Source organism: Anomaloglossus baeobatrachus (genome assembly GCF_048569485.1).
Source record: "Anomaloglossus baeobatrachus isolate aAnoBae1 chromosome 2 unlocalized genomic scaffold, aAnoBae1.hap1 SUPER_2_unloc_1, whole genome shotgun sequence".
Lineage (NCBI taxonomy): Eukaryota > Metazoa > Chordata > Amphibia > Anura > Aromobatidae > Anomaloglossus > Anomaloglossus baeobatrachus.
The window spans coordinates 2634052-2659660 of NW_027441779.1; the positions used below are offsets into that span (position 1 = coordinate 2634052).

The window sequence follows — 25609 nt, forward strand, 5'->3', positions numbered from 1 at the left end:
CGGGGACTCGAGTAATAAGCGCGGCCGTCCATGTGCACGGCCAGCGCGGAAGTCCCCGGCGCACCACAAGTCCCAGCCGCGCCACAATGTAAAAAACACCCAGCAGCGGCCGGCGCGGCAGTTCCCAATACATAAATTCACTCAGCGAAGCTGCAGTGAATAATAGCACGAGCGCACCGCGCTGTTACCCCCGGCGCACTAACACTCCCAGCAATGCTGGTGTGTGTGTGCGCGATGTGTACGGGGACACAGAGTACCTTAATGTAGCAGGGCCTGTCCCTGACGATACTCAGCTCCATATCCAGCAGGTTCTCTGGGTCTGTGGATGGAGCCCGGTCTCAGTGCCTGGAGACCTGTAAGATCCCACTTCGCCCAGAGCCCTGAGGGGGGATGGGGAAGGAAAACAGCATGTGGGCTCCAGCCTCCGTACCCGCAATGGGTACCTCAACCTTAACAAACACCCGACAAAAGTGGGGTGAGAAGGGAGCATGCTGGGGGCCCCATATGGGCCCACTTTTCTTCCATCCGACATAGTCAGCAGCTGCTGCTGACTAAAAACAGTGGAGCTATGCGTGGATGTCTGACCTCCTTCGCACAAAGCAGAAAACTGGTGAGCCAGTGATCCCACTGGGGGTGTATAGCCAGAAGGGGAGGGGCCTTACACTTTTTAGTGTAATACTTTGTGTGGCCTCCGGAGGCAGTAGCTATACACCCCAATCGTCTGGGTCTCCCAATGGAGCGCCGAAGAAAAGACAATCCAAGTACAATGGTAGATATGAGACAAAGAGGGTTTCTGCACCTTGAACATGGTCTGCACGACCTGATCAGAGAAATGTGAAGATTTTAGAACTGCGGCTTTAACAGCCATGCTGTTAAGTAGAGCAACTGTGAATTTGGATGGAAGAGTGGACCTTGGGAATCTAGGTCTCGGGGAATTGGAAGTGTCCATATAATACCTTTGAGGTAGACTACTTCCACGTACTAGATCTTCTGGGTCGATCTGGGACCACGAGAATGACAGGCTCCTTCCAACTTGGATCTTCTTGAGCAAGTTTTGTAGCAGAGGTAAAGGGGGGAAAGAGATGAGAAAGGAAAAAATTGAGACCATAGAAATGCAAGCATCTCAAAGGAAATCATAAGGGAGTCGCGAAAGGTCTACTCTTGGAGATTAAAAAAAAGTTGGTGAAAGAAGCAGAGCACCTTGGTTTGGCCGATTTTGCCTCAATTATGATCAAAATTTATCTTATCCAACTTTGAGACAAACAGATGGGATACCTGAAAAGGAAGACCCATGAGGGATTTCTTGAATGTGTAATTCGCATTCTAGGACACGAGCCAAAGAATATAGCGGATCGCTGAAGCTAGAGTAAAAGAACTAATGGCTTCAAGACAAGTAGTGCACAGATACTTGCCCAATGAATTCACCGCTCTCCTAGCCTCTGCAAATCCCTTCAAGGTCTTCCGAGTCTCCAACTTATCCAGTTCAAGCTACTAAAGCTGGGTTCACACTAAGCGACAGCGACAACGACATCGCTGTTACGTCACCATTTTCTGTGACGTAACAGCGACCTTGTAAGTCGCTGTTATGATCGCTGCTTAGCTGTCAAACACAGCGACGCAGCAGCGATCATAACGTCGCTGTGCTACATGTGCAGAGAGCAGGGAGCCGCGCTTAGCGCTGGCTCCTTGCTCTCCTAGGTACAGTACACATCGGGTTAATTAACCCGATGTGTACTGCAGCTACATGTCACAGTGCAGAGAGCAGGGAGCCGCGCACACTGCTTAGCGCTGGCTCCTCCTTGCTCTCCTTGCTACAGCATACATCGGGTTAATTACCCGATGTGTACTGCAGCCACATGTGCACAGAGCAGATGCCGGCGCTGGCAGCAAGGGCGGAGGCTGGTAACGAAGGTAAATATCGGGTAACCAGGGAAAGGTCTTCCCTTGGTTACCCGATGTTTACGCTGGTTCCAGCTTACAGACGCCGGCTCCTGCTCCCTGCTCGCTTCATTTCGTCGCTCTCTCGCTGTCACACACAGTGATGTGTGTGTCACAGCGGGAGAGTGACGACCAAAAAATGAAGCTGGACATTCAGCAACGACCGGCGACCTCACAGCAGGGGCCAGGTCGTTGCTGGATGTCACACACAGCGACAGCGATGGGACGTCGCTGCAACGTCACAGAAAATGGTGACGTAGCAGCGACGTCGTTGTCGCTGTGTGTGACACCAGCTTTACACTGACCTACAAAAGCGTCAATGTTTCTACTCCATACATCTTCAAACTAATCTACCAATACCTTTCCATATGTAATCTCCATTTCTCCACCACATCTATCTGTTCCTCATCCCATCACCTGCAGAACGTCTCCTAAGCATACTAGGGAAATGACAAAAAAAAAAAATTAAAGAAATTTTACTGTCCCTGCATTCAAAAACTATAAAATAGAGATTCCCATTGCAGTTCAATTATCTTTAGAACACATAATTAAGTGTGACAGAAGCTGCCTCTCACTACTCCAGTCTGTGGCATTACAGCACTGAGCTTCACACTGGTCTGTGATGTATCACTATTCTAACAGCTGCTTCCGCAGTCTGTGGGGTGAGGAGCAGCTCCTGTCACACTACATTAAAAGTGTTCTAAAGATGATAGAACTGCACTGCTCATCTCAGATTTATAGTGTATGAGTGCAGGGACAGTACAAAAATGTTTATCTCCACTAAGTTACCCCTTCAATGTGACAAGTGATCCTAATTAGGGATGATCTAATACCTCAAATATTCGGCTTTGCGGATAGTTTCCGAATAGGTCGCCGCTATGCGAATAATCGATGCGCAATGTAAGTCTATGGGAAACCCGAATAGTTGTTATTCGGGGTTTCCCATAGACATACATTGCGCATCGAATATTCGTGAATAGCGGCGATTTATTAGGCATATATTAGCGAAGCCGAATATTTGAGGTATTCGATCATCCCTAACCCTAATCACAAGACTGACTGACTCGGGAGGCAGGCGACTTGGCTATGGGAGATGCAAATGAAGTGGGAACTTAAATTAGAATTGTGGCTCTGGGAGAGGAACTAGTGAGTCTGCGGGAAGTGAAGAGGTCCAGAGGCAACGGTGGATGATTCTGCTTGAGGAGGAATAAGGAGAAAAAAAAGGCACCCCTTCATAATAAATAGATAAATGGTCCTGGAGCCATCGAGAGATGCACAGATGGAGGGAAAAGGCAAATGGGAGAGGAGGAAGCCACCTTATTTACCTCAGCCCGTCTATACTAACCGCAGTAGCTACACTTCACTTCAGCTCCCCTAGTAAATCAGCATGATCTTGCAATGGACTGTCACCCTGCTATGAGATTATGCTAGTGGGCAGGCTTTTACTCTTCGTTATCTTAATTATTGTTATCTGGGTGGGAAACTTTTCTTTTTTTAATGCACTGTCACCTTTTCACCTTGAAGGAGGTGGTGACTGTGTAATATATGATATGATTGTCTGTTAGGACATTTGTAACAAACTGTAAAGAAAAAAAAGATAAAAAAAATAAAAATACAAAACCTGAAAAAGTATAAAATCAAATCAACACAATCAGAACCCCCCCCCCCCCGTGAGAGCAGGTATTTGTGTCTCATGAACCCACTAAGATAAAACAGAGTGATCAGAGGGAAAGTTAACACTTTTGGCTTCATATCTGCATCCTAGTGGCAGCAACATAACTAGTATTTTAAATCCTCCAGAATTGCAAATTCTGCACATTAAAAATTTGTAATGCTTTTGATTCGTGAGTTTGAAGTGGCGTTTCGGCTACATTTGAATTTCCTTCAGATCTATGAAAACAAGAGGCTGCCTTTTTATGCTACTGTACACAGATTACCGTATTTTTCGGACTATAAGACGCACCGGACTATAAGACGCACCCTGGTTTTAGAGGAGGAAAATGGGAAAATAAAACTTTAAGCAAAAAATGTGGTCATGACACACTTATGGGGCGAGGATCTGCTGCTGACACTGTTATGGGGGTAATGTCCCCAAATTCTCTACTAAGGTACCCCATCCTGGTAATGATCCTCCTGCCTTGTATATGATCCTGCTATAAACCCCCATCCATCCTGTTCACATACCCCCCCCATCCAGCCTGTTTACATACCCCCCCATCCAGCCTGTTCACATACCCCCCCCATCCAGCCTGTTCACATACCCCCCCCCCATCCAGCCTGTTCACATACCCCCCCCCATCCAGCCTGTTCACATACCCCCCCCCATCCAGCCTGTTCACATACCCCCCCATCCAGCCTGTTCACATACCCCCCCCATCCAGCCTGTTCACATACCCCCCCCATCCAGCCTGTTAACATACCCCCCCCATCCATCCTGTTCACATACCCCCCCATTCAGCCTGTTCACATACCCCCCCCATCCAGCCTGTTCACATACCCCCCCCATCCAGCCTGTTCACATACCCCCCCCCCCATCCAGCCTGTTCACATACCCCCCCCCCATCCAGCCTGTTCACATACCCCCCCATCCAGCCTGTTCACATACCCCCCCATCCAGCCTGTTCACATACCCCCCCATCCAGCCTGTTCACATACCCCCATCCTGCCTGCTCATATACTCCCATCCTGCTATATGCCCCCATCGTGCTCATATACCATCCTGGTATATGGCCTGTATCCTATAGCACAGAGAAAAAAAATAAACGTTTATACTCACCTTTTCCTCACTCCCTGCAGCACCGATCACATCTTCCTCTCTGGCACGCTGATCTGTGTGTGTGGAGCCGTTCCCCTGCTGCATCGCGATGTCTTCCTGTCTGTGCCGATCAGATGACCAGCTCAGCACAGATCAGCTGACCGGCACAGATCAGGTGACCGGCACAGATCAGGTGACCGGCACAGACAGGAAGACATCGCGTGCAGCAGGGGGGCGGCTCCATACACGGGGACGGGTGAGTGTACTGATTCACTGCACCCCGCGCTGGTAATGACGCGCGGGGAGCAGTGAATACAGCCGCACATGATCACTCCAGGCTGTAATTGCCAGGGGTGATCATGCGGCCGGCTCTTTGCTATGCGCGCGTCCCCGCTCGTCCTCCCGCCCACCTGTCAGTGCCGGCTTCAGCGCTGAGAGATGGGCGGGAGGATGGGCGTGCATATGTAATGAGCGGGCCCACGTGGTCATGGCAGGCGCTGCTGCTGCCTGCTCGTGCCCCCGATGACCCGCAGCACCCTCATTCCCAGCCGCAGCCCTATAGTCAGACCATAAGACGCACCCCCAACTTTCCCCCAACATTTGGGGGAAAAAAAGTGCATCTTATGGTCCGAAAAATACGGTAGATGGGATGTTTTAAATTGTAACTACTGGGTACACACCTTCGATTTCTCAGTGCTAACCCCTTTGTCACCAAAGCTTCAGAGACATCAACCTTCTTGCCTGCTTCGTTCTTTATTAAGATTCTGACAGGTACAGGCCAAAGTGATGCATTCTCCTATAGAGGAAAACAGAATACCAAAATGTAAATTTGACGTTAAATACAATGTTAATCACACAGCAGAAAGACACTATTTGTGAAAAATCCAAATATGCCAACAGAAACAATATATGTGCAAGTGAAGCAACTACATTGAGAGCACAGAGCACTAGTTGCTGCATCTTTTTCGAGGTAGGACAGTTGTGGAAACAACCTATTCATAAAATACTCCAACATCAAACAAGTTTTCTTCTATATATTAAAGGGAATTGCTACTGAAGCCTTATAATTTTACAAAGAGCAGTTCTAGTGATAAACAAGCATGATCATACTCAGGTACTCAGTTCTCTTAAGCAGCTGGACGCTCGGACGGGCTCGACTCGTGTACAAAGTATAAGGGTATGTGCGCACTAGGCGTTTTTTTCACGATGCGTTTCTCTGTGCGTTTGTCTCAAAAAATACACCCGCGGCTAAAAAACGCGACAAAAACGCATGCGTTTTTGCCGCGATTTGGTGCGTTTTTTGCTGCGTTTTTGCTCACTGCGTTTTTAATCAGTGCACAATGCCATTAAAGATTGTTGATAAAAAAAAAAAAGGTCTGATGTCATTTCCTTCGTCAAAATGTTCATTGTATGCAGGAGAGCAGACAGCTGCAGAACTAGTGTATGCAGGAGAGCAGACAGCAGATGCAGAACTACAAGGCTCAGCATCCTCCATTCACTAGTGTATGCAGGAGAGCAGACAGCAGCTGCAGAACTACAAGGCTCAGCATCCTCCATCCAGGACTGTATGCAGTTTTTTGCCCAAAAATAAAAAAAAAATGACATGGGCTTCGCCATATTTTTGTATGCTAGCCGGGTACAGCAGGCAGGTACGGGCTGCCCCCAACCCCCAGCTGCCTATTTGTACCCGGCTGGGAACCAAAAATATAGAGAAGCCCTTTTTTTTTTTAATTATTTCATGAATTTCATGAAATAATTAAAAAAAAAAAAAAAAAATGACGTGAGCTTCGCCTAATTTTTGAGTCCAGCCGGGTACAACTAGGCAGCTGGGGATTGGAATCCTCAGTGCAGGGTGCCCAAGCTTTCTGGGCACCCCCACTGCGAATTGCAGTCCCGCAGCCACCCCAGAAAATGGCGCTTTCATAGAAGCGCCATCTTCTGGCGCTGTATCCAACTCTTCCAGCTGCCCTGATGCCGGGTGGCTAGCTGGGTAATAATGGAGTTAGGGCTAGCTGTATATTATCAGGTAGCCCTAAGCCCTAAATTCATGGTGTCACGCCAATATTAGACATGGCCACCATGAATTTCTAGTAATGATAAAAAAAAAAAAACCACAAACACACAGAAAAATATTTTTATTAGAAATAAAACACAACACAATTAGTGACTCCATCTTTATTGAAATAAAGAACCCCCCCTCCGCAGTAATCCTGGGTCAAGGGTCCCGCGCCATCCAATCCGGATCCAATATCATCTGATCGGTTTGCTGGAAGGCAAAGCGATCAGATGATGTGTCAGGTTAAACTACGTGAATCACATCACACATCAGCTGATTGTATAAAAGCCGATTATACAATCAGCTGATGCATCAGTAGAAAAAAATAAAATAATACTCACTTATGTGCTGTGCTGATTACCGGAAGCTCCTGGAGCGATCGATTGGACAGGAGTCTGATCCTGTCCGATCGCTGCAGGAGCTGCCGGTAATCAGCTGATGAAGTGCCCTGACGGCAGGATCAGCTGATAGCCGGCCGGGCGCGAAAAAGCCGGCGAGACTACGATCAGCTGATGCGTCAGGTGAGTGCATCAGGTGATCCGCCAGGTCCTGCAAGCAAGGTCCTGCCCCGGGGAAACTGCACACAGCCAGAGCGGCGGTACCGAGACAGGGGCTGGGAGCGGGCATGGCACCGGGACCCTGCAGACAGGTGAGTATAAATGACATTTTTTTTTCTTCTACTGTTCACTTTGGTTTTCGCCGCTGCCTCCACCTCCCGCCCAGACATGGCGCCGCACGGAGCTGACATGGCACCGGACGGGAGGTGGAGGCAGCGGTGACGGTACCGGGAGGATTCATGCTTCTGTGTTTACCAACAGAAGGAATCCTCTTGCTGTACACGTCACTGTAGTACCCACCCCTTGTGTTTATAGCTGCGTTTTTAGTCATAGAAACGCGGCTATATGCGTTTTTCATTGCGTTGTTGAACATCTCATTGAACTCAATGGGTGAAAAACGCAGTGAAAAAAACGCAGAAATAATTGACATGCTGCATTTTTGTGGTCACCACAAAAACGCAGCTACAAAAAAAACGCTGTGTGCGGACAGCACTTATGAAAACCCATAGACATTGCTGGGGAAGCAATGTCACTGCGTTTTCAGCACAAAAATGCGGTAAAAGAAGGGAATTTTGTTTACTTACCGTAAATTCCTTTTCTTCTAGCACCAATTGGGAGACCCAGACAATTGGGTGTATAGGCTATGCCTCCGGAGGCCGCACAAAGTATTACACTAAAAGTGTAAAGCCCCTCCCCTTCTGCCTATACACCCCCCGTGCTCCCACGGGCTCCTCAGTTTTGGTGCAAAAGCAAGAAGGAGGAAAAAAATTATAAACTGGTTTAAAGTAAATTCAATCCGAAGAAATATCGGAGAACTGAAACCATTCAACATGAACAACATGTGTACACAAAAAAACAGGGGCGGGTGCTGGGTCTCCCAATTGGAGCTAGAAGAAAAGGAATTTACGGTAAGTAAACAAAATTCCCTTCTTCTTTGTCGCTCCATTGGGAGACCCAGACAATTGGGACGTCCAAAAGCAGTCCCTGGGTGGGTAAAATAATACCTCGTAATAGAGCCGTAAAACGGCCCCTTCCTACAGGTGGGCAACCGCCGCCTGAAGGACTCGTCTACCTAGGCTGGCATCCGCCGAAGCATAGGTATGCACCTGATAGTGTTTCGTGAAAGTGTGCAGGCTCGACCAGGTAGCCGCCTGACACACCTGCTGAGCCGTAGCCTGGTGCCTCAAAGCCCAGGACGCGCCCACGGCTCTGGTAGAATGGGCCTTCAGCCCTGAAGGAACCGGAAGCCCAGCCGAACGGTAAGCTTCGAGAATTGGCTCCTTGATCCACCGAGCCAGGGTTGATTTGGAAGCCTGTGACCCTTTACGCTGGCCAGCGACAAGGACAAAGAGTGCATCCGAGCGGCGCAGGGGCGCCGTCCGAGAAATGTAGAGTCTGAGTGCTCTCACCAGATCTAACAAGAGCAAATCCTTTTCACATTGGTGAACTGGATGAGGACAAAAAGAGGGTAAGGAGATATCCTGATTGAGATGAAAGGGGGATACCACCTTGGGGAGAAATTCCGGAACCGGACGCAGAACCACCTTGTCCTGGTGAAACACCAGGAAAGGGGCCTTGCACGACAACGCTGCTAGCTCAGACACTCTCCGAAGAGAAGTGACTGCTACTAGGAAAACCACTTTCTGCGAAAGGCGTGAGAGAGAAATATCCCTCATTGGCTCGAATGGTGGTTTCTGAAGAACCATCAGCACCCTGTTCAGATCCCAGGGTTCTAACGGCCGCTTGTAAGGAGGAACGATGTGACAAACCCCCTGCAGGAACGTGCGTACCTGTGGAAGTCTGGCTAGGCGCTTCTGGAAAAACACAGAGAGCGCTGAGACTTGTCCCTTAAGGGAGCCGAGCGACAAACCCTTTTCCAGTCCAGATTGAAGGAAGGACAGAAAAGTGGGCAAGGCAAAAGGCCAGGGAGAAAAACCCTGAGCAGAGCACCATGACAGGAAAATTTTCCATGTCCTGTGGTAGATCTTGGCGGACGTTGGTTTCCTAGCCTGTCTCATAGTGGCAATGACCTCTTGAGATAATCCTGAAGACGCTAGGATCCAGGACTCAATGGCCACACAGTCAGGTTGAGGGCCGCAGAATTCAGATGGAAAAACGGCCCTTGAGACAGCAAGTCTGGTCGGTCTGGTAGTGCCCACGGTTGGCCGACCGTGAGATGCCACAGATCCGGGTACCACGACCTCCTCGGCCAGTCTGGAGCGACGAGGATGACGCGGCGGCAGTCGGCCCTGATCTTGCGTAACACTCTGGGCAACAGTGCCAGCGGAGGAAACACATAAGGGAGCTGAAACTGCGACCAATCCTGAACTAAGGCGTCTGCCGCCAGAGCTCTGGGATCTTGAGACCGTGCCATGAACGTCGGTACCTTGTTGTTGTGCCGGGACGCCATGAGGTCGACGTCCGGCACCCCCCAGCGGCAACAGATCTCCTGAAACACGTCCGGGTGAAGGGACCATTCCCCTGCGTCCATGCCCTGGCGACTGAGATAATCTGCTTCCCAGTTTTCCACGCCTGGGGTGTGAACTGCAGAGATGGTGGAAGCCGTGGCTTCCACCCACATCAAAATCCGCCGGACTTCCTGGAAGGCTTGCCGACTGCGTGTGCCGCCTTGGTGGTTGATGTATGCCACCGCTGTGGAATTGTCCGACTGAATTCGGATCTGCTTGCCTTCCAGCCACTGCTGGAACGCTTTCAGGGCAAGGTACACTGCCCGTATTTCCAGAACATTGATCTGAAGTGAGGACTCTTGCTGGGTCCACGTACCCTGAGCCCTGTGGTGGAGAAAAACCGCTCCCCACCCTGACAGACTCGCGTCCGTCATGACCACCTCCCAGGATGGGGGCAGGAAGGATTTCCCCTTCGATAATGAAATGGGAAGAAGCCACCACCGAAGGGAAGCTTTGGTCGCCTGAGAGAGAGAGACGTTCCTGTCGAGGGACGTCGGCTTCCTGTCCCATTTGCGTAGGATGTCCCATTGAAGAGGACGCAGGTGAAACTGCGCGAAAGGGACTGCCTCCATTGCTGCCACCATCTTCCCCAGGAAGTGCATGAGGCGCCTCAAGGGGTGTGCCTGACCTTGAAGGAGAGATTGTACCCCTTTCTGTAGTGAACGCTGCTTGATCAGCGGAAGCTTCACTATCGCTGAGAGGCTATGAAACTCCATGCCAAGATATGTCAGCGATTGGGCCGGTGTCAGATTTGACTTTGGAAAATTGATGAGCCACCCGAAACTCTGGAGAGTCTCCAGAGTAGCGTCGAGGCTGTGTTGGCATGCCTCTTGAGAGGGTGCCTTGATCAGCAGATCGTCCAAGTAAGGGATCACCGAGTGACCCTGAGAGTGGAGGACCGCTACTACAGTAGCCATAACCTTGGTGAAAACCCGTGGGGCTGTTGCCAGGCCGAACGGCAGGGCCACGAACTGCAGGTGTTCGTCTCCTATGGCGAAGCGCAAGAAGCGCTGGTGCTCTGGAGCAATCGGTACGTGGAGATAAGAATCTTTGATATCGATCGATGCAAGGAAATCTCCTTGGGACATTGAGGCGATGACGGAGCGGAGGGATTCCATCCGGAACCGCCTGGTCTTTACATGTTTGTTGAGCAGTTTCAGGTCCAGGACACCCAACGGTCTTTTACCCGTGGCAGCCAGGTGTCGCAAAAGCGGGAGAGCCTGCCACCGACCGAGGATGCGGATTGAGGAGGCCGAAAGTCATGAGGAAGCCGCTTTGGTAGCGGCACCTCCGGTGGTCTTTTTAGGACGTGACTTAGACCGCCATGAATCGGAGTTCCTCTGATCCTTCTGAGGCCTTTTGGACGAGGAGAATCGGGACTTGCCCGCACCCCGAAAGGACCGAAACCTCGACTGCCCCCTCCTCTGTTGGGGTATGTTCGGTTTGGGCTGGGGTAAGGATGTATCCTATCCCTTGGATTGTTTGATGATTTCATCCAAACGCTCGCCAAACAATCGGTCGCCAGAAATTGGCAAACTGGTTAAGCGCTTTTTGGAAGCAGAATCTGCCTTCCATTCCCGTAGCCACAAGGCCCTGCGGAGTACCACCGAATTGGCGGATGCAACCGCCGTACGGCTCGCAGAGTCCAGGACAGCATTAATAGCGTAAGACGCAAATGCCGACGTCTGAGCGGTTATGGACGCCACCTGCGGCGCGGAAGTGCGTGTGGCTGCGTCAATTTGCGCTTGACCTGCTGATATAGCTTGTAGCGCCCATACGGCTGCGAATGCTGGGGCAAAAGAAGCGCCGATAGCTTCATAGATGGATTTCAACCAGAGCTCCATCTGCCTGTCAGTGGCATCTTTGAGTGAAGCTCCATCTTCCACTGCAAGTATGGATCTAGCCGCCAGTCTGGAGATTGGAGGATCCACCTTGGGACACTGAGTCCAACCTTTGACCACGTCAGGGGGAAAGGGATAACGTGTATCTTTAAGGCGCTTAGAAAAACACTTATCTGGACAATCATGGTGAATCTGGACTGCCTCTCTGAAATCAGAGTGGTCCAGAAACATACTCGGTGTACGCTTGGGAAACCTGAAACGGAATTTCTCCTGCTGAGAAGCTGACTCCTCCACCGGAGGAGCTGAGGGAGAAATATCCAACATTTGATTGATGGACGCAATAAGATCGTTCACTATGGCGTCCCCGTCCGGAGTATTTAGATTGAGAGCGGCCTCAGGATCAGAATCCTGATCAGCTGTCTCCGCGTCATCAACCAGAGATTCCCCCCGCTGAGACCCTGAACAATATGATGATGTCGAGGGAATTTCCAAGCGAGCTCGCTTAATCGGTCTGGGGCTGGGGTCCGTGTCAGAGCCCCCAGCCTGGGATCTATGAGATACCCCGGGGGGACATTGTTGGTCCAAATGAGGGGGGCCAGGGAACAATGATTCAACAGTGTCCCTGTGCTGAGATACCGGTCTGGACTGCAAGGCTTCTAGTATCTTAGCCATAGTTTCAGAGAGTTTATCCTTAAAGACTGCAAACTCCGTCCCTGTCACCTGGATAGTGTCAGCAGGTGGCTCCCCCTGGGCCCCTCTTAGCAGAGGCTCCGGCTGAGTAAGTGCAGCAGGGGCCGAGCAGAGCACACAATGAGGGTCAGTGGAACCTGCCGGTAGCGGCGTCGTACATGCGGCGCAGGCAGCATAGTAAGCCTGTGTTTTGGCACCCCTGCCTTTTGTGGGCGCCATGCTATTGTCTTCCCTGAGAAACACAATAGGGTATATAGCCAGAATCAACTGTGCACCATACAGTGTAAAGTATATACCATAAACATATAATTTATAATTACACTTCTGCACAATGGGGCTAGCACCACAGGTGCTGCTTACCACCCGCTTAAAGCGGTTGTGAGGCCACCAGAATCCCTGCCTGGGTTTCCCAGAATTTGTCCCCCTCTGCAGCGTCCGAGGAGCTGACAGGAATGGCTGCCGGCGTCCTGAGGAGAGGAGGGAGCCGTGGGCGTGACCCAGAAAGTGCAGGAACTGGTGCCCCACTGTGCACAGTGAGGGGGATGGAGTATGCAAAGCATGCTCCAGCCCTCATTGCTGCTCGTCTGTACAGCGTCCCGCCCTTCCCCTGCCTGTCAGGGCTGGGGGCGGGAGGAAAAAAGACTAGGCCGCAAAAGCCGGGGACTCGAGTAATAAGTGCGGCCGCCGTATAAGCGCGGCCGGCGCGGAAGTCCCCGGCGCACTACAAGTCCCAGCCGCGCCGCAGTGTTAACCATGGCAGCGGCGGTCAGCGCGGTAGTCCCCATACACAAACACACTCAGCGACGCTGAGTGTGTAATGGCACATTTAACCCGGTCAGCGCCGCGGTCCCCGGTGCACTAGCACACCCAGCAATGCTGGAGTGTTGCTGTGCGCTGTCCCTACGGGGACACAGAGTACCTCCAAGTAGCAGGGCCATGTCCCTGAACGATACCCGGCTCCTATCCAGCAGGCTCCTCTGGAGTTGTGGATGAAGCACGGTCTCAGTGCCTGGAGACCGATAGGATCCCACTTCACCCAGAGCCCTAAGGGGGATGGGGAAGGAAAACAGCATGTGGGCTCCAGCCTCCGTACCCGCAATGGATACCTCAACCTTAACAACACCGCCGACAAGAGTGGGGTGAGAAGGGAGCATGCTGGGGGCCCTATATGGGCCCACTTTTCTTCCATCCGACATAGTCAGCAGCTGGTGCTGACCAATCTGTGGAGCTGTGCGTCCTTCGCACAAAGCATAAAAACTGAGGAGCCCGTGGGAGCACGGGGGGTGTATAGGCAGAAGGGGAGGGGCTTTACACTTTTAGTGTAATACTTTGTGCGGCCTCCGGAGGCATAGCCTATACACCCAATTGTCTGGGTCTCCCAATGGAGCGACAAAGAAAACGCCGCAAAAAACGCGGCAAAAACGCCTAGTGCGCACAAGGCCTTAGGGAAGTCAAAAATTAACTTGAGCATTTTTCCAGAAGATCTTCAGAGAGTCTGACTGCTTGTTACGAGGACCGGGCATGGTAGTGCTCGCTCATCACTAGTTATGAGTACCGAACACCCAAGCGCCTGCCGCGAGACAGATGCCAGTTACCACTCCCAGGGTAGTGACCAGGACTATGGCAGCTGACCCCCAGGGCAGGAAACTGACACCTTTATGGGCATTGGTGCAGGCAGGTACTGGCGGGATGGCTGAGGCAGACAGGAAAGGCAGGTAGGAACAGATAAGAATGGGAAGTCTAGTTCAGGAGCATGGGACTTGATAACTAGCTAGCAGACTTAAGGCCACGTCTCAATAAGCAACATCGCTGCTGAGGCACGACTTTTGTGACGCAACAGCAAAGTTGCTAGCGATGTTGCTGTGTGTGAAATCCAGCAACAACCTGGCCCCTGCTGTGAGGTCACTGGTTATGGCTGAATGTCCTGGACCATTTTTTAGTTGTTGCTCTCCCGCTGTGAAGCACACATCGCTGTGTGTGACAGCGGGAGAGCAACAACTAAATGTGCAGTGAGCAGGAGCCGGCTTCTGCGGACGCTGGTAACCAAGGTACATATCTGGTAACCAAGAAGCCCTTTCCTTGGTTACCCGATATTTACCTTTGTTACCAGCGTCCGCTGCTCTCACGCTGTCAGTGTCGGCTCCCTGCACACAGCCAGACTACACATCGGGTAATTAACCCGATGTGTACTCTGGCTAGGAGTGCAGGGAGCCAGCGCTAAGCGGTGTGCGCTGGTAACCAAGGTAAATATCGGGTTGGTTACCCGATATTTACCTTAGTTACCAAGCGCAGTATCGCTTCCACGCGTCACTGCTGGCTGGGGGCTGGTCACTGGTTGCTGGTGAGATCTGCCTGTTTGACAGCTCACCAGCAACCCGTGTAGCGACGCTCCAGCGACCCCTGCCAGGTAAGGTTGCTGGTGGGATCGCTGGAGCGTCGCTTAGTGTGACGGTACCTTAAGATTAACTAAGGGCGTTGAGCAGGCAACTTCCCTTAGTGGGAGGATGCCTTAAATACCTACAGTGATAGACAGATGCATTTCCATGAAATAGTGTGCAGATCCTTCAAGGGAAGGGCAGGTGTGTGCATGCGCCAAGTGCCCATGGAACCTGTGTGGTGTCCACAGGCCTCAAGAGGAGGAATGAGAACACGGACAGCTGCAGGGGCTCAAGGATGGGACACAAACCAACCGGTTTGGTAAGTTGGGGTCCCTGTGGACAGTACAGGTACACGGCCCTACAGTATGCCTCACTAAGTTCTTCATTTGTAAAATCATTGCTCTTTACAATGTGAGACCATGCAATACTGAGCTCTATCCCACAAATGTTCTATTCCAGAATATGACAAAAAACACTCAACTAAGAATTGACAGTCCATCTTTACTTTAAGAAATGAAAGTCAGTCTGTCCAGTAAACTGCTAGAACATTGAAGGTATCAGCTAGTGCTGTCTAGAGATGAGCGGGATGCCAATAATCCGGGGCCGGCGGATCATTAACAGACTTAAAAATAAGTCTGATCCGCTCCGGAATCCGGTGCCAATAAAAGTCAATGTGGACCGGAATCCGGAGGTTAAAAACGTTTGTGGAGGGGCTAGGAGCGAGCGCCGCATACTCACCGAGGCGCTGTCATGGCGGCACACTACTTCCGGGTCACGCTATTACCTTCCGGAGCCGACAATTCAATATTCATTGTTTTCCCCGCCCACCGGCTCGCGTTGGTTGCATCTAGACATGCCCCCACCCTGAGTGTCAGCGTGTCAGCTAATTGCAACCAATCACAGGTGTCAGGACGGCCGGTGGGTGGAGAAAGCAGTACAGTCTGTCGGTCAGTTCAGTTCACGGTGGTAAACACTCGGCAGCACAGTTATAGCGCGCGGCTGCAGCCCCAGTGCTGTGTACACAGTGCCCAGAGTCACACGTGCGAGGCTGCCGGGTGCTGCCATGGCAGACTCGCGTGAGCCCCTCGCATGTGTGATTCCGGTGAAAGTAAAAAAAAAAAAGACGTGCGGTTGCCCCTATTTTTTTATTTTAATCCCCACCCAAGATAACGCCGGCCGGGGGCTGGTATATCCTCAGCCCGAAGCCGTTTGGTAATGCCGCATCTGTTAGATGCGACCATACCGGTGTGCGCTACTGGCTCTTCCCGCTGGCGTGATGCGGTGCCAGTCGGGGTAATAGCAGGGTTAGCAGGGGCGCACGGCTGCTGCTAAACATTAGGTTTGTGTGATGGCACAAGCGTCTGTCAGATACCTACATCACACAAACCTGTAAGTGACAGTAAATAAACAAGACACAGAGAACAATCCTTTATTTGGAATAAAGTACAAAACACACCCTGCTTCTCCTCTTTATTAATCCCAAACACCCTGCAGCTCCGACGTAATCCACAGCTTCTCCTCTTTATTAATCCCAAACACCCTGCAGCTCCGACGTAATCTACAGAAGTCCCACGCCGCTTCAGCTCTGCTACATCTGAATACCACAGAGAGCGGTACGACCGACCGCTCTCTGTGAGCTCCAGAGAATGAATGAGCTGCGCATTGAGCGGTGACATCACTCAGGTCATTTGCGGTCACAGCTGGAGGTTCCCACGGTCCTTCATCTGTTATGGCAGGTAACCTGACCTCAGTTGGAGGTCACTGAGTTCACAGACCTGCATCTCCTAGCAGAAAAATCGCAGGTTGTTTTTGCCAAGAGATGCAGATTTTGTGCTGAAATTTTTATACCAAATTCCTGCATCCAATCTAGACCCTCCTGGCAAAAAAAACCGCAGTGTTTTGGTGCAATTTTTTGCCGCGGTTATTTTCCCGTGATTTTTGCCGCGTTTTTTTGCCAGGAGGTGTAGATTGGGTGCCGGAATATGGGGTAAAATTGTAATAATCACACAATTTACATCCCTTGGTCCAAAAATTAAAAAGAAACAAACATTTAGATGCTGTTTTTGTGCGGTCTTGTGCCAGGAGGTGCAAATTTGGTGCAGGATTTTGGTGTATTACTTCACCAACAAATTTGCATCTCATGGCAGAAAACAGTAATGAAATGGTTTTCATACTGCTGGTTTTTGGCTGTTTTTGCCAGGAGATGCAGATGTTGGATAAAATTGCACACACATGCACGCTCCTGTCAGAAGTGTGCAGCTGTGCCGGTGATGCGCTGTCAGACTCGTGCGGGTCTGACATCACCCGACACAGCCTGCTGCTGTCTGAACATGACCGTGCATGTACCTAGAAACACATGCACGCTCCTGTCAGATGTGAGTGCAGCTGTGCTGCGATGTCAGACTCGTGGGAGTCCCTCAAGTGTGACTGCTGCTTAAGATAAACCGAATGCTTTTTTTTTTTATTTAATTAAATAAAATGAAAAAAAAAAAAAAAAAAAAAAAAAAAAACGACGTGCGGTCCCCCCAATTTTCATTCCCAGCCATGATAACGCCGGCTGGGGGCTGGTATATCCTCAGGCCGCAGCCGCCCGGTATAGCCGCATCTGTTAGATGTGACCATTCCGGGGCGATATCGGCTCATCTTGATTTCCCTGGTGCGATGGCAATCAAGGTAATAGCAGGGGTTAATACCAGCACATGGCTGCAATTAAACCCCAGGTTTGTGATCGCACGGGCGTCTGTGAGATACCCGCATCACAAACCTGTAAATGACAGTAAATAAACAAGACACAGAGAAATCCTTTATTTGGAATAAAGTACAAGCGCAGCCTCCTCCTTCACCACTTTATTATCCCAACACAGCCCTGCAGCTCCGACGTAATCCACACGAGATCCAGCGAAGACACATCCAGCTCTGCTGCATGTCAGAGCGAGCAGCCATAGAGCACGGCTGCCCGCTCTGAGTGCAGCGTAGTACTGACCGCGATAAGCAATGACTGCACGGCAGAGATGTCACAGGCTGGGGGGCGCGTCAGCCTGCAACCAATCACAGCTGAAAGTACGGCCGGTGGGCGGGGAAAACACGGAAAGCTGTGTGACAGCACAGGAAGTGAAAGCGCGACCCGGAAGCAGTGTGCCGCCATGACAAAGTCTCGGTAATTATGAAACGCTCATTTATTTATTGTTTTTTTTATTTTTTATTAATTGCCGGTTCCAGATCGTGCAGCCGGAATCCCGTGCCCGGATTGGGCCCGGAAATAGTGCTGAAACCGCGCAGATCCGGACATTTACAGTCCAGGCCCGCTCAGCACTAGAGCTGTCATGAAAACTATCAATCGCTATGATTAAACTGGCTCTCATGACGATTGCCCCAGAAAAAGACGACTAAAGAGGGCTTTACACGATAGCGATATGTGTACAGATATCGCTAGCGTGCGTACCCGCCCCCATTGTTTGTGCGACACTGGCATATCGCTGCCCGTTGCACACAAAATCGTGCACCCCCGTCACACGGCTTACCTGCCCTGCGATGTCGCTCTGGCCGGCGATCCGCTTCCTTTCTAAGGGGGCTGGTCGTGCGGCGTCACAGCGAAGTCACAGGCAGGCGTACAATAGAAGCAGAGGGGCGGAGATGAGCGGGACATAACATCCCGCCCACCTCCTTCCTTCCGCATAGCCGATAGAGGCAGGTAAGGAGATGTTCCTCGCTCCTGCGGTGTCACACACAGCAATGTGTGCTTCCGCAGGAACAAGGAACAACATCGCTAATGAGAGGTAAACGATTTTGGCTGCTTTCGCGATCGTTTTAGAAAGGACATAAGTGTCACACACTGCGATATTGTTAATGACGCAGTATGTGCCTCACTAACGACGTGACCCCGACGATAAAACATTAACGATATCGTAGCGTGTAAAGCCTCCTTAAGAATTGAATCTGCTGCAGAGGATAAGTTCATTAGAGTTATCAGCCTAAAAAACAAAAATTGACAACACTTCAGAAAATAACCCTTATAAATTATTAATAAACATGAAGTAGCAGATACAGCTGAACATCAACTATGCAAAGGAGATGAGATGCAGACCTTTATGGTCAAATTGCTGTAAAATAAGCCACTATTGAGGACTTAAGAGGAGACTTGTTTGGGGCTAGAAACACAAGGACTGGACATTTTATAAAAAGGAAGTCAGTACTGTGGTCTCAAGTCAAAATTTGTGATGTTTCGTATCAAGCGCCATATCTTCTTAAAATGTAAAACAAACAAGGTTAGGAGGTGGTTTCTACATGTGTGGGAGCAACGTAAAGCTTAGAAGGAGAGATGTAGTAGTGTAGAGGTGCTTAGCTGGTGACACTGTTGGTAAGGTTTAACGTATATTCTGGGATATTTCATTACTCCTTGTTTTTATGTGTTTCATTGTGGTTTTGCTGCTTTCAGTCTGAATCTACAATGTGCAAAGTTAAATAGGAACAAAAAAACCCACTGCATAAACACATGTATCCAAACTTGTGAATGATACTGTATATGCAACGACCTTGTATGCAGGATTTGCAAACAGGCTTGAAAGCGAGATCAAAGCCAATAAAGGATTTTGGGGTATGTCAAAAGGGGAAGGGGGGGGGATTCAAAAGGTGTCATAAGATTTTTACAGGATGAAAAGTGTGGTCAAAAAGAATGTTGAAAAGGTCAACTGTCACTGTTAAATTCCAATTTTGAATCTCTGTTTTCTAAGAAAGCAAATTTAACATGAAAAGATCTTCACTGTGCTATCAAACGAATAAATTAATCCATACCATTTATAAACAGGCAGATGGTGAGAGAAAACTGAGCTAACTTAAAGGGAATCTGTCACCAAAATTTTGCAATGTAAGCGGAAGATAGCATGCTGTTGCTGTTAAAAAAACCCCAAAACATTGTGTTTCTCTAATCTGTGTGCTAAAATGATTAACATTATAGTGACAACTCTGCTCCTGCAGAGAATGGTATGCATTGTGCTGTGAGTGACACCTCACAGTCAATACAGAATCTATTGAGAGCCTGGTGTGGGCGGAGACAGCTCCCAGCTCTGCTACACACCATTCTAAAGGCCCAGTCACACTAAACAACTTACCAGCGATCCCAACAACGATCCTACCTGATAGGGATCGTTGGTAAGTTGCTAGGAGGTTGCTGGTGAGATGTCACACTGCGACGCTCCAGCGATCCCACCAGCAACCAGTGACCAGCCCCCAGCCAGCAGCGCCGCGTGGAAGATGCTGCGCTTGGTAACTAAGGTAAATATCGGGTAAGCAACCCGATATTTACCTTGGTTACCAGCGCACGCAGCTACACGTGCAGAGAGCAGGGAGCAGCGCACACCGCTTAGCGCTGGCTCCCTGCTCTCCTAGTTACAGCACACATCGGGTTAATTACCCGATGTGTGCTGCAGCTACATGTGCACAGAGCAGCGCACACCGCTTAGCGCTGGCTCCCTGCTCTCCTAGCTACAGCACACATCGGGTTAATTACCCGATGTGTACTGCAGCTAAATGTGCAGGGAGCAGCGCACAATGCTTAGCGCTGGCTCCCTGCTCTCCTAGTTACAGCACACATCGGGTTAATTACCCGATGTGTGCTGCAGCTACATGTGCACAGAGCAGGGAGCAGCGCACACCGCTTAGCGCTGGCTCCCTGCTCTCCTAGCTACAGCACACATCGGGTTAATTACCCGATGTGTACTGCGGCTAAATGTGCACAGAGCAGGGAGCAGCGCACAATGCTTAGCGCTGGCTCCCTGCTCTCCTAGTTACAGCACACATTGGGTTAATTACCCGATGTGTGCTGTAGCTACATGTGCAGAGAGCAGGGAGCCGCGCACACTGCTTAGTGCTATCTCCCGGCTCTCCTAGGTACAGTACACATGGGGTTAATTACCCGATGTGTACTCTGCTACACGTGCAAGGAGCAGGAGCTGGCACTGACAGTGAGAGCGGAGGAGGCTGGTAACGAAGGTAAATATCGGGTAACCAAGGACAGGGCTTCTTGGTTACCCGATGTTTACTGTGGTTACCAGTGTCCGCAGAAGCCGGCTCCTGCTTCCTGCACATTTAGTTGTTGCTGTCTCGCTGTCACACACAGCGATCTGTGCTTCACAGCGGGACAGCAACAACTAAAAAATGGCCCAGGCCATTCAGCAACAACCAACGACCTCACAGCAGGCACCAGGTTGTTGCTGGATGTCACACACAGCAACATCGCTGTTACGTCACAAAAGTTGTTCGTTAGCAGCGATGTTCTAGCGATGTTGCTTAGTGTGACGGGGCCTTAAGAAAGTCAGAATCTCTTTGCCTACATTATGCTGCTCTCAGATGAAATAGAAAAAACCTGGCGACAGATTCCCTTCAAAGTTTAACACTCGTTTTATTTCATAAATCAATAGTACACATGAAAATAAGCAACTTTGTAATACATCTTATCAGACAAATCTGCTTCTCTCTCTTTCAGAATTGGTCATTATCAAAATTTTCAAATTTTGAGGTAAAAATTCTATTCAGTGAAGACTTTCCCATTACTGAGATAGGAGATGGCAGATGTTACTAATGAGATTCATATAGAAAGAAGAGGGAGGAGTAGCTCTGCCTCTAGCTCTTACTTCCTCTAGCCTTCATAGAATTTCATCAACAACAACTGCTAGTAATGGGAAAGTCTTCACTGAAAACAGATTTGACCTCAGAATTGAGAATTTTGATAATGACTGATCAATTCTAGCAGAGAAGTAAATTTGTCTGATTAGAAATATTACAAAGTTGTTTCTTTTCATGTGTACTGCTAATTTCTTAATCAAAATGAGTGTTAAATTAATTTAAATCTTCAGATTCAGATGAATTAAATGTCAGGGTACTGAAAGAGATAGAAGAAACTGCAAAACCAACATCCGTATTTTCAAAAATTCCAGGTGAACACAAGTCCTAAAAGATTGGAGAAGGGAAAATGTTGTCCCCATCTTCAAAAAAGGTAAGAAGATGGAGGTAGGAAACTAAAGGCCAACAGACAAGTGAGCCTTACTTCTACACAAGGAAAGATACTTGAAAAGATTATTACACAACATGTATGCAAGTACTTGACGTAGAATACATTAATTAAACCAGAGCCAGCATGGGTTTGTAGCAAACAAGTCATGCCAGGCCAATCTAATTTCCTTCTATGATGGAATCTCTGACTGGGTGGATCAGCAAAATGCAGTGGATATAGTATATCTCGACTTCAGGAAAGCATTTGATAAAGTTTCTCATACGATCGTTATTGAAGTATGGGCTTGACAAGGCTGCAGTAAGGTGGATTCATAACTGGCTCAGTGATTGTATTAAAAAGAGTTGTATTAAGTGGTTGCACATCCAATTGTAAAAGTGTTTCAATTTGGGTACCACAAGAGCTCTCTTGGTCCCAGTGTTGTACAACATTTATATAAATGACCTAGATAAAGGAACTGTAGGTAAACAAATTAAATTTGCAAAGGATGCAAAGTTAGGATGGATAGCGAACATCACAGAAGAAAGGAATTCAGATGGATCTAGATAAGCTGGAATAATGGGCAGCCACTAATAGAATTATTTATTATTATAGCGCCATTTATTCCATGGCGCTTTACAAGTGAAACAAGGTATACGTACAACAATCATTAACAGTACAAAACAGACTGGTATAGGAGGAGAGAGGACCCTGCCCGCGAGGCTCACAGTCTACAGGGAATGGGTGATGGTACAATAGGTGAGGACAGAGCTGGTTGCGCAGTGGTGTACTGGACTGAGGGCTATTGTAGGCTTGTTGGAAGAGGTGGGTCTTGAGGTTCCTGTTGAAACTTTCCACGGTAGGGGAGAGTCTGATATGCTGAGGTAGAGTGTTCCAGAGTATGAGGAAGGCACGGGAGAAATCTTGTACGCGATTGTGGGAAGAGGAGATAAGAGAGGAGTAGAGAAGGAGAAGGAGATCTTGTGAGGATCTGAGGTTGCGTGCAGGTAGGTACCGGGAGACTAGGTCACAGATGTAAGGAGGAGACAGGTTGTGGATGGCTTTGTATGTCATGGTTAATGTTTTGAACTGGAGTCGTTGGGAAGCCAGTGAAGGGATTGGCAGAGTGGCGAGGCTGGGGAATAGCGAGGGGAGAGGTGGATTAAGCGGGCCGCAGAGTTTAGGATAGATTGGAGGGGTGCAAGCGTGTTGGAAGGGAGGCCAGAGAGCAGGAGGTTGCAGTAGTCGAGGCGGGAGACGATGAGGGCATGCACTAATGTTTTTGCTGATTCTTGGTTAAGGAAAGCACGGATCCGGGAGATATTTTTGAGTTGTAGTCTGCATTAGGTGAAGAGGGCTTGGATGTGTGGCTTGAAGGATAGAGCAGAGTCGAGGGTTACTCCAAGGCAACGACCTTGTGAGACTGGGGAGAGTGAGCAACCATCATGTTTGATGGAAAGGCTTGTTGGAGGAGATGAGTGAGGAGGAGGAAAGACAATGAACTCTATTTTGTCCATGTTAAGCTTTAGGAATCGCGCAGAGAAGGATGAAATAGCAGACATTGTGGAATTTTGGTTAGTAGAGAGGTAATATCAGGTCCAGAGAGGTAGATCTGTGTGTCATCGGCATAGAGATGATACTGAAAGCCATGGGACTCTATGAGCTGTCCCAGGCCTAAGGTGTAGATGGAGAACAGCAGGGGTCCAAGAACTGAGCCTTGGGGGAAACCGACAGATAAGGGGCGAGATGAGGAAGTGGTGTGAGAATGGGAGATGCTGAAAGTTCGGTCGGTTAGGTATGAGGAGATCCAAGATAGGGCCAAGTCTGTGATGCCCAGAGATGAGAGAATCTGTAGTAGGAGTGAATGGTCTACTGTGTCGAAGGCACAGGAAAGGTCCAGGAGGAGGGGGAAAGAGTAGTGTCGCTTGGCTTTGGCGGTTAGTAGATCATTGGTGACTTTGGTTAGGGCAGTTTCAGTAGAGTGATGTGGTCGGAAGCCAGATTGTAGCCGGTAAAAGAGGGAGCAGGAGAAGAGGTATAAGGACAATTCAAGATGGACATGCTGTTCCAGTAGTTTTGAGGCATAGGGGAGAAGGGATATGGGGCGATAGTTTGACAGAGGATGGGTCAAGAGAGGGCTTTTTGAGGATGGGTGTAATGGAGGCATGTTTAAAGCATGAGGGGAATATGGTATTTAACAGGGATAAATGCAAAATTCTATATTTGGGCAAGAAAAAGAAAACAACATCTACATAATGGGAGGAATAGAACTAAGCAACAGCACATGTGAAGACAACTTGGGCATGCTATAACCTCTGGAAAAAAAATGGACTCACCTGGCTCTGAGGATGTTCATTCAGTTGTTTACTTTTGTTTATATATATAAAAAGAAAAAAAAGCAGATCACAGACATGGCACAAAACTAAAGTCATTTCAAATGTCAACTTTATGGCTTTAAGAAACACTAAAAAAATTCATGAAAGAAGGGAATTTTGTTACTTACCGTAAATTCCTTTTCTTCTAGCTCTTATTGGGAGACCCAGACGATTGGGGTATAGCTACTGCCCTCCGGAGGCCACACAAAGCACTACACTAAAAAGTGCAAGGCCCCTCCCCTTCTGGCTATACCCCCCCGTGACATCACGGGTTCTCCAGTTTTAGTGCCAAAGCAAGAAGGGGGAAAGCCAATAACTGGTTTAAACAAATTAACTCCGAGTAACATCGGAGAACTGAAAAACCGTTCAACATGAACAACATGTGTACCCGCAAACAACAAAAAAATCCCGAAGGACAACAGGGCGGGTGCTGGGTCTCCCAATAAGAGCTAGAAGAAAAGGAATTTACGGTAAGTAACAAAATTCCCTTCTTCTTCAGCGCTCTATTGGGAGACCCAGACGATTGGGACGTCCAAAAGCTGTCCCTGGGTGGGTAAAGAAATACCTCATGTTAGAGCTGCAAGACAGCCCTCCCCTATGGGGAAGCCACTGCCGCCTGCAGGGCTCTTCTACCTAGGCTGGCGTCCGCCGAAGCATAGGTATGCACCTGATAATGTTTGGTGAAAAAATGTGCAGGCTCGACCAGGTAGCTGCCTGGCACACCTGTTGAGCCGTAGCCTGGTGTCGTAATGCCCAGGACGCACCTACGGCTCTGGTAGAATGGGCCTTCAGCCCTGAAGGAACCGGAAGCCCCGCAGAACGGTAGTCTTCAAGAATTGGTTCTTTGATCCATCGAGCCATGGTGGCTTTAGAAACCTGCAACCCCTTGCGCGTACCAGCGACAAGGACAAAAAATGCATCAGAGCGGCGCATGGGCGCCGTGCGGGAAATGTAGATTCTGAGTGCTCTCCCCAGAACTAACAACTGTAAATCCTTTTCATACCGGAGAACCGGATGAGAACAAAAGGAAGGTAAGGATATATCCTGATTAAGAAGAAACGCGGATACAACCTTAGGGAGAAACTCCTGAATAGGGCGCAGCACCACCTTGTCCTGGTGGAATACTAGGAAGGGAGCCTTGAATGACAGAGCCGCCAGCTCAGACACTCGCCGAAGCGACGTGATCGCAACCAGAAAGGCCACTTTCTGTGACAGGCGCGAAAGGGAAACTTCCCTCAGAGGCTCGAAAGGCGGCTTCTGGAGAGCAACTAGTACCCTGTTCAGATCCCATGGATCTAACGGCCGCTTGTACGGGGGCACAATATGACAAACCCCCTGTAGTAACGTGCGCACCTTAGGAAGACGTGCTAGACGCTTCTGAAAAGAACACGGATAGTGCCGAGACTTGCCCTTAAAGGGAGCCGAGCGACCAACCTCTTTCCCAACCAGATTGCAGGAGGGAAGGCAAAGTAGGCAATGCCGATGGCCAGGGAGACACTCCCTGAGCAGAACACTAAGATAAGAATATCTTCCACGAGTTGTGGTAGATCTTGGCAGACCGCGGCT

The 25609-nt window shown here is 49.4% G+C and overlaps 1 protein-coding gene across 1 annotated transcript in view; it reads right to left on the reverse strand.

Annotated features, from left to right (window-relative positions):
• RNF17 (ring finger protein 17) overlaps positions 1–25609 on the reverse strand; it is a 733334-nt gene that overhangs the window by 190513 nt on the left and 517212 nt on the right. Inside the window, exon 26 of the mRNA XM_075331310.1 lies at positions 5374–5489. Coding sequence (XP_075187425.1) covers positions 5374–5489 — 116 coding nt within the window. The remainder of the gene's footprint in view (positions 1–5373; positions 5490–25609) is intronic.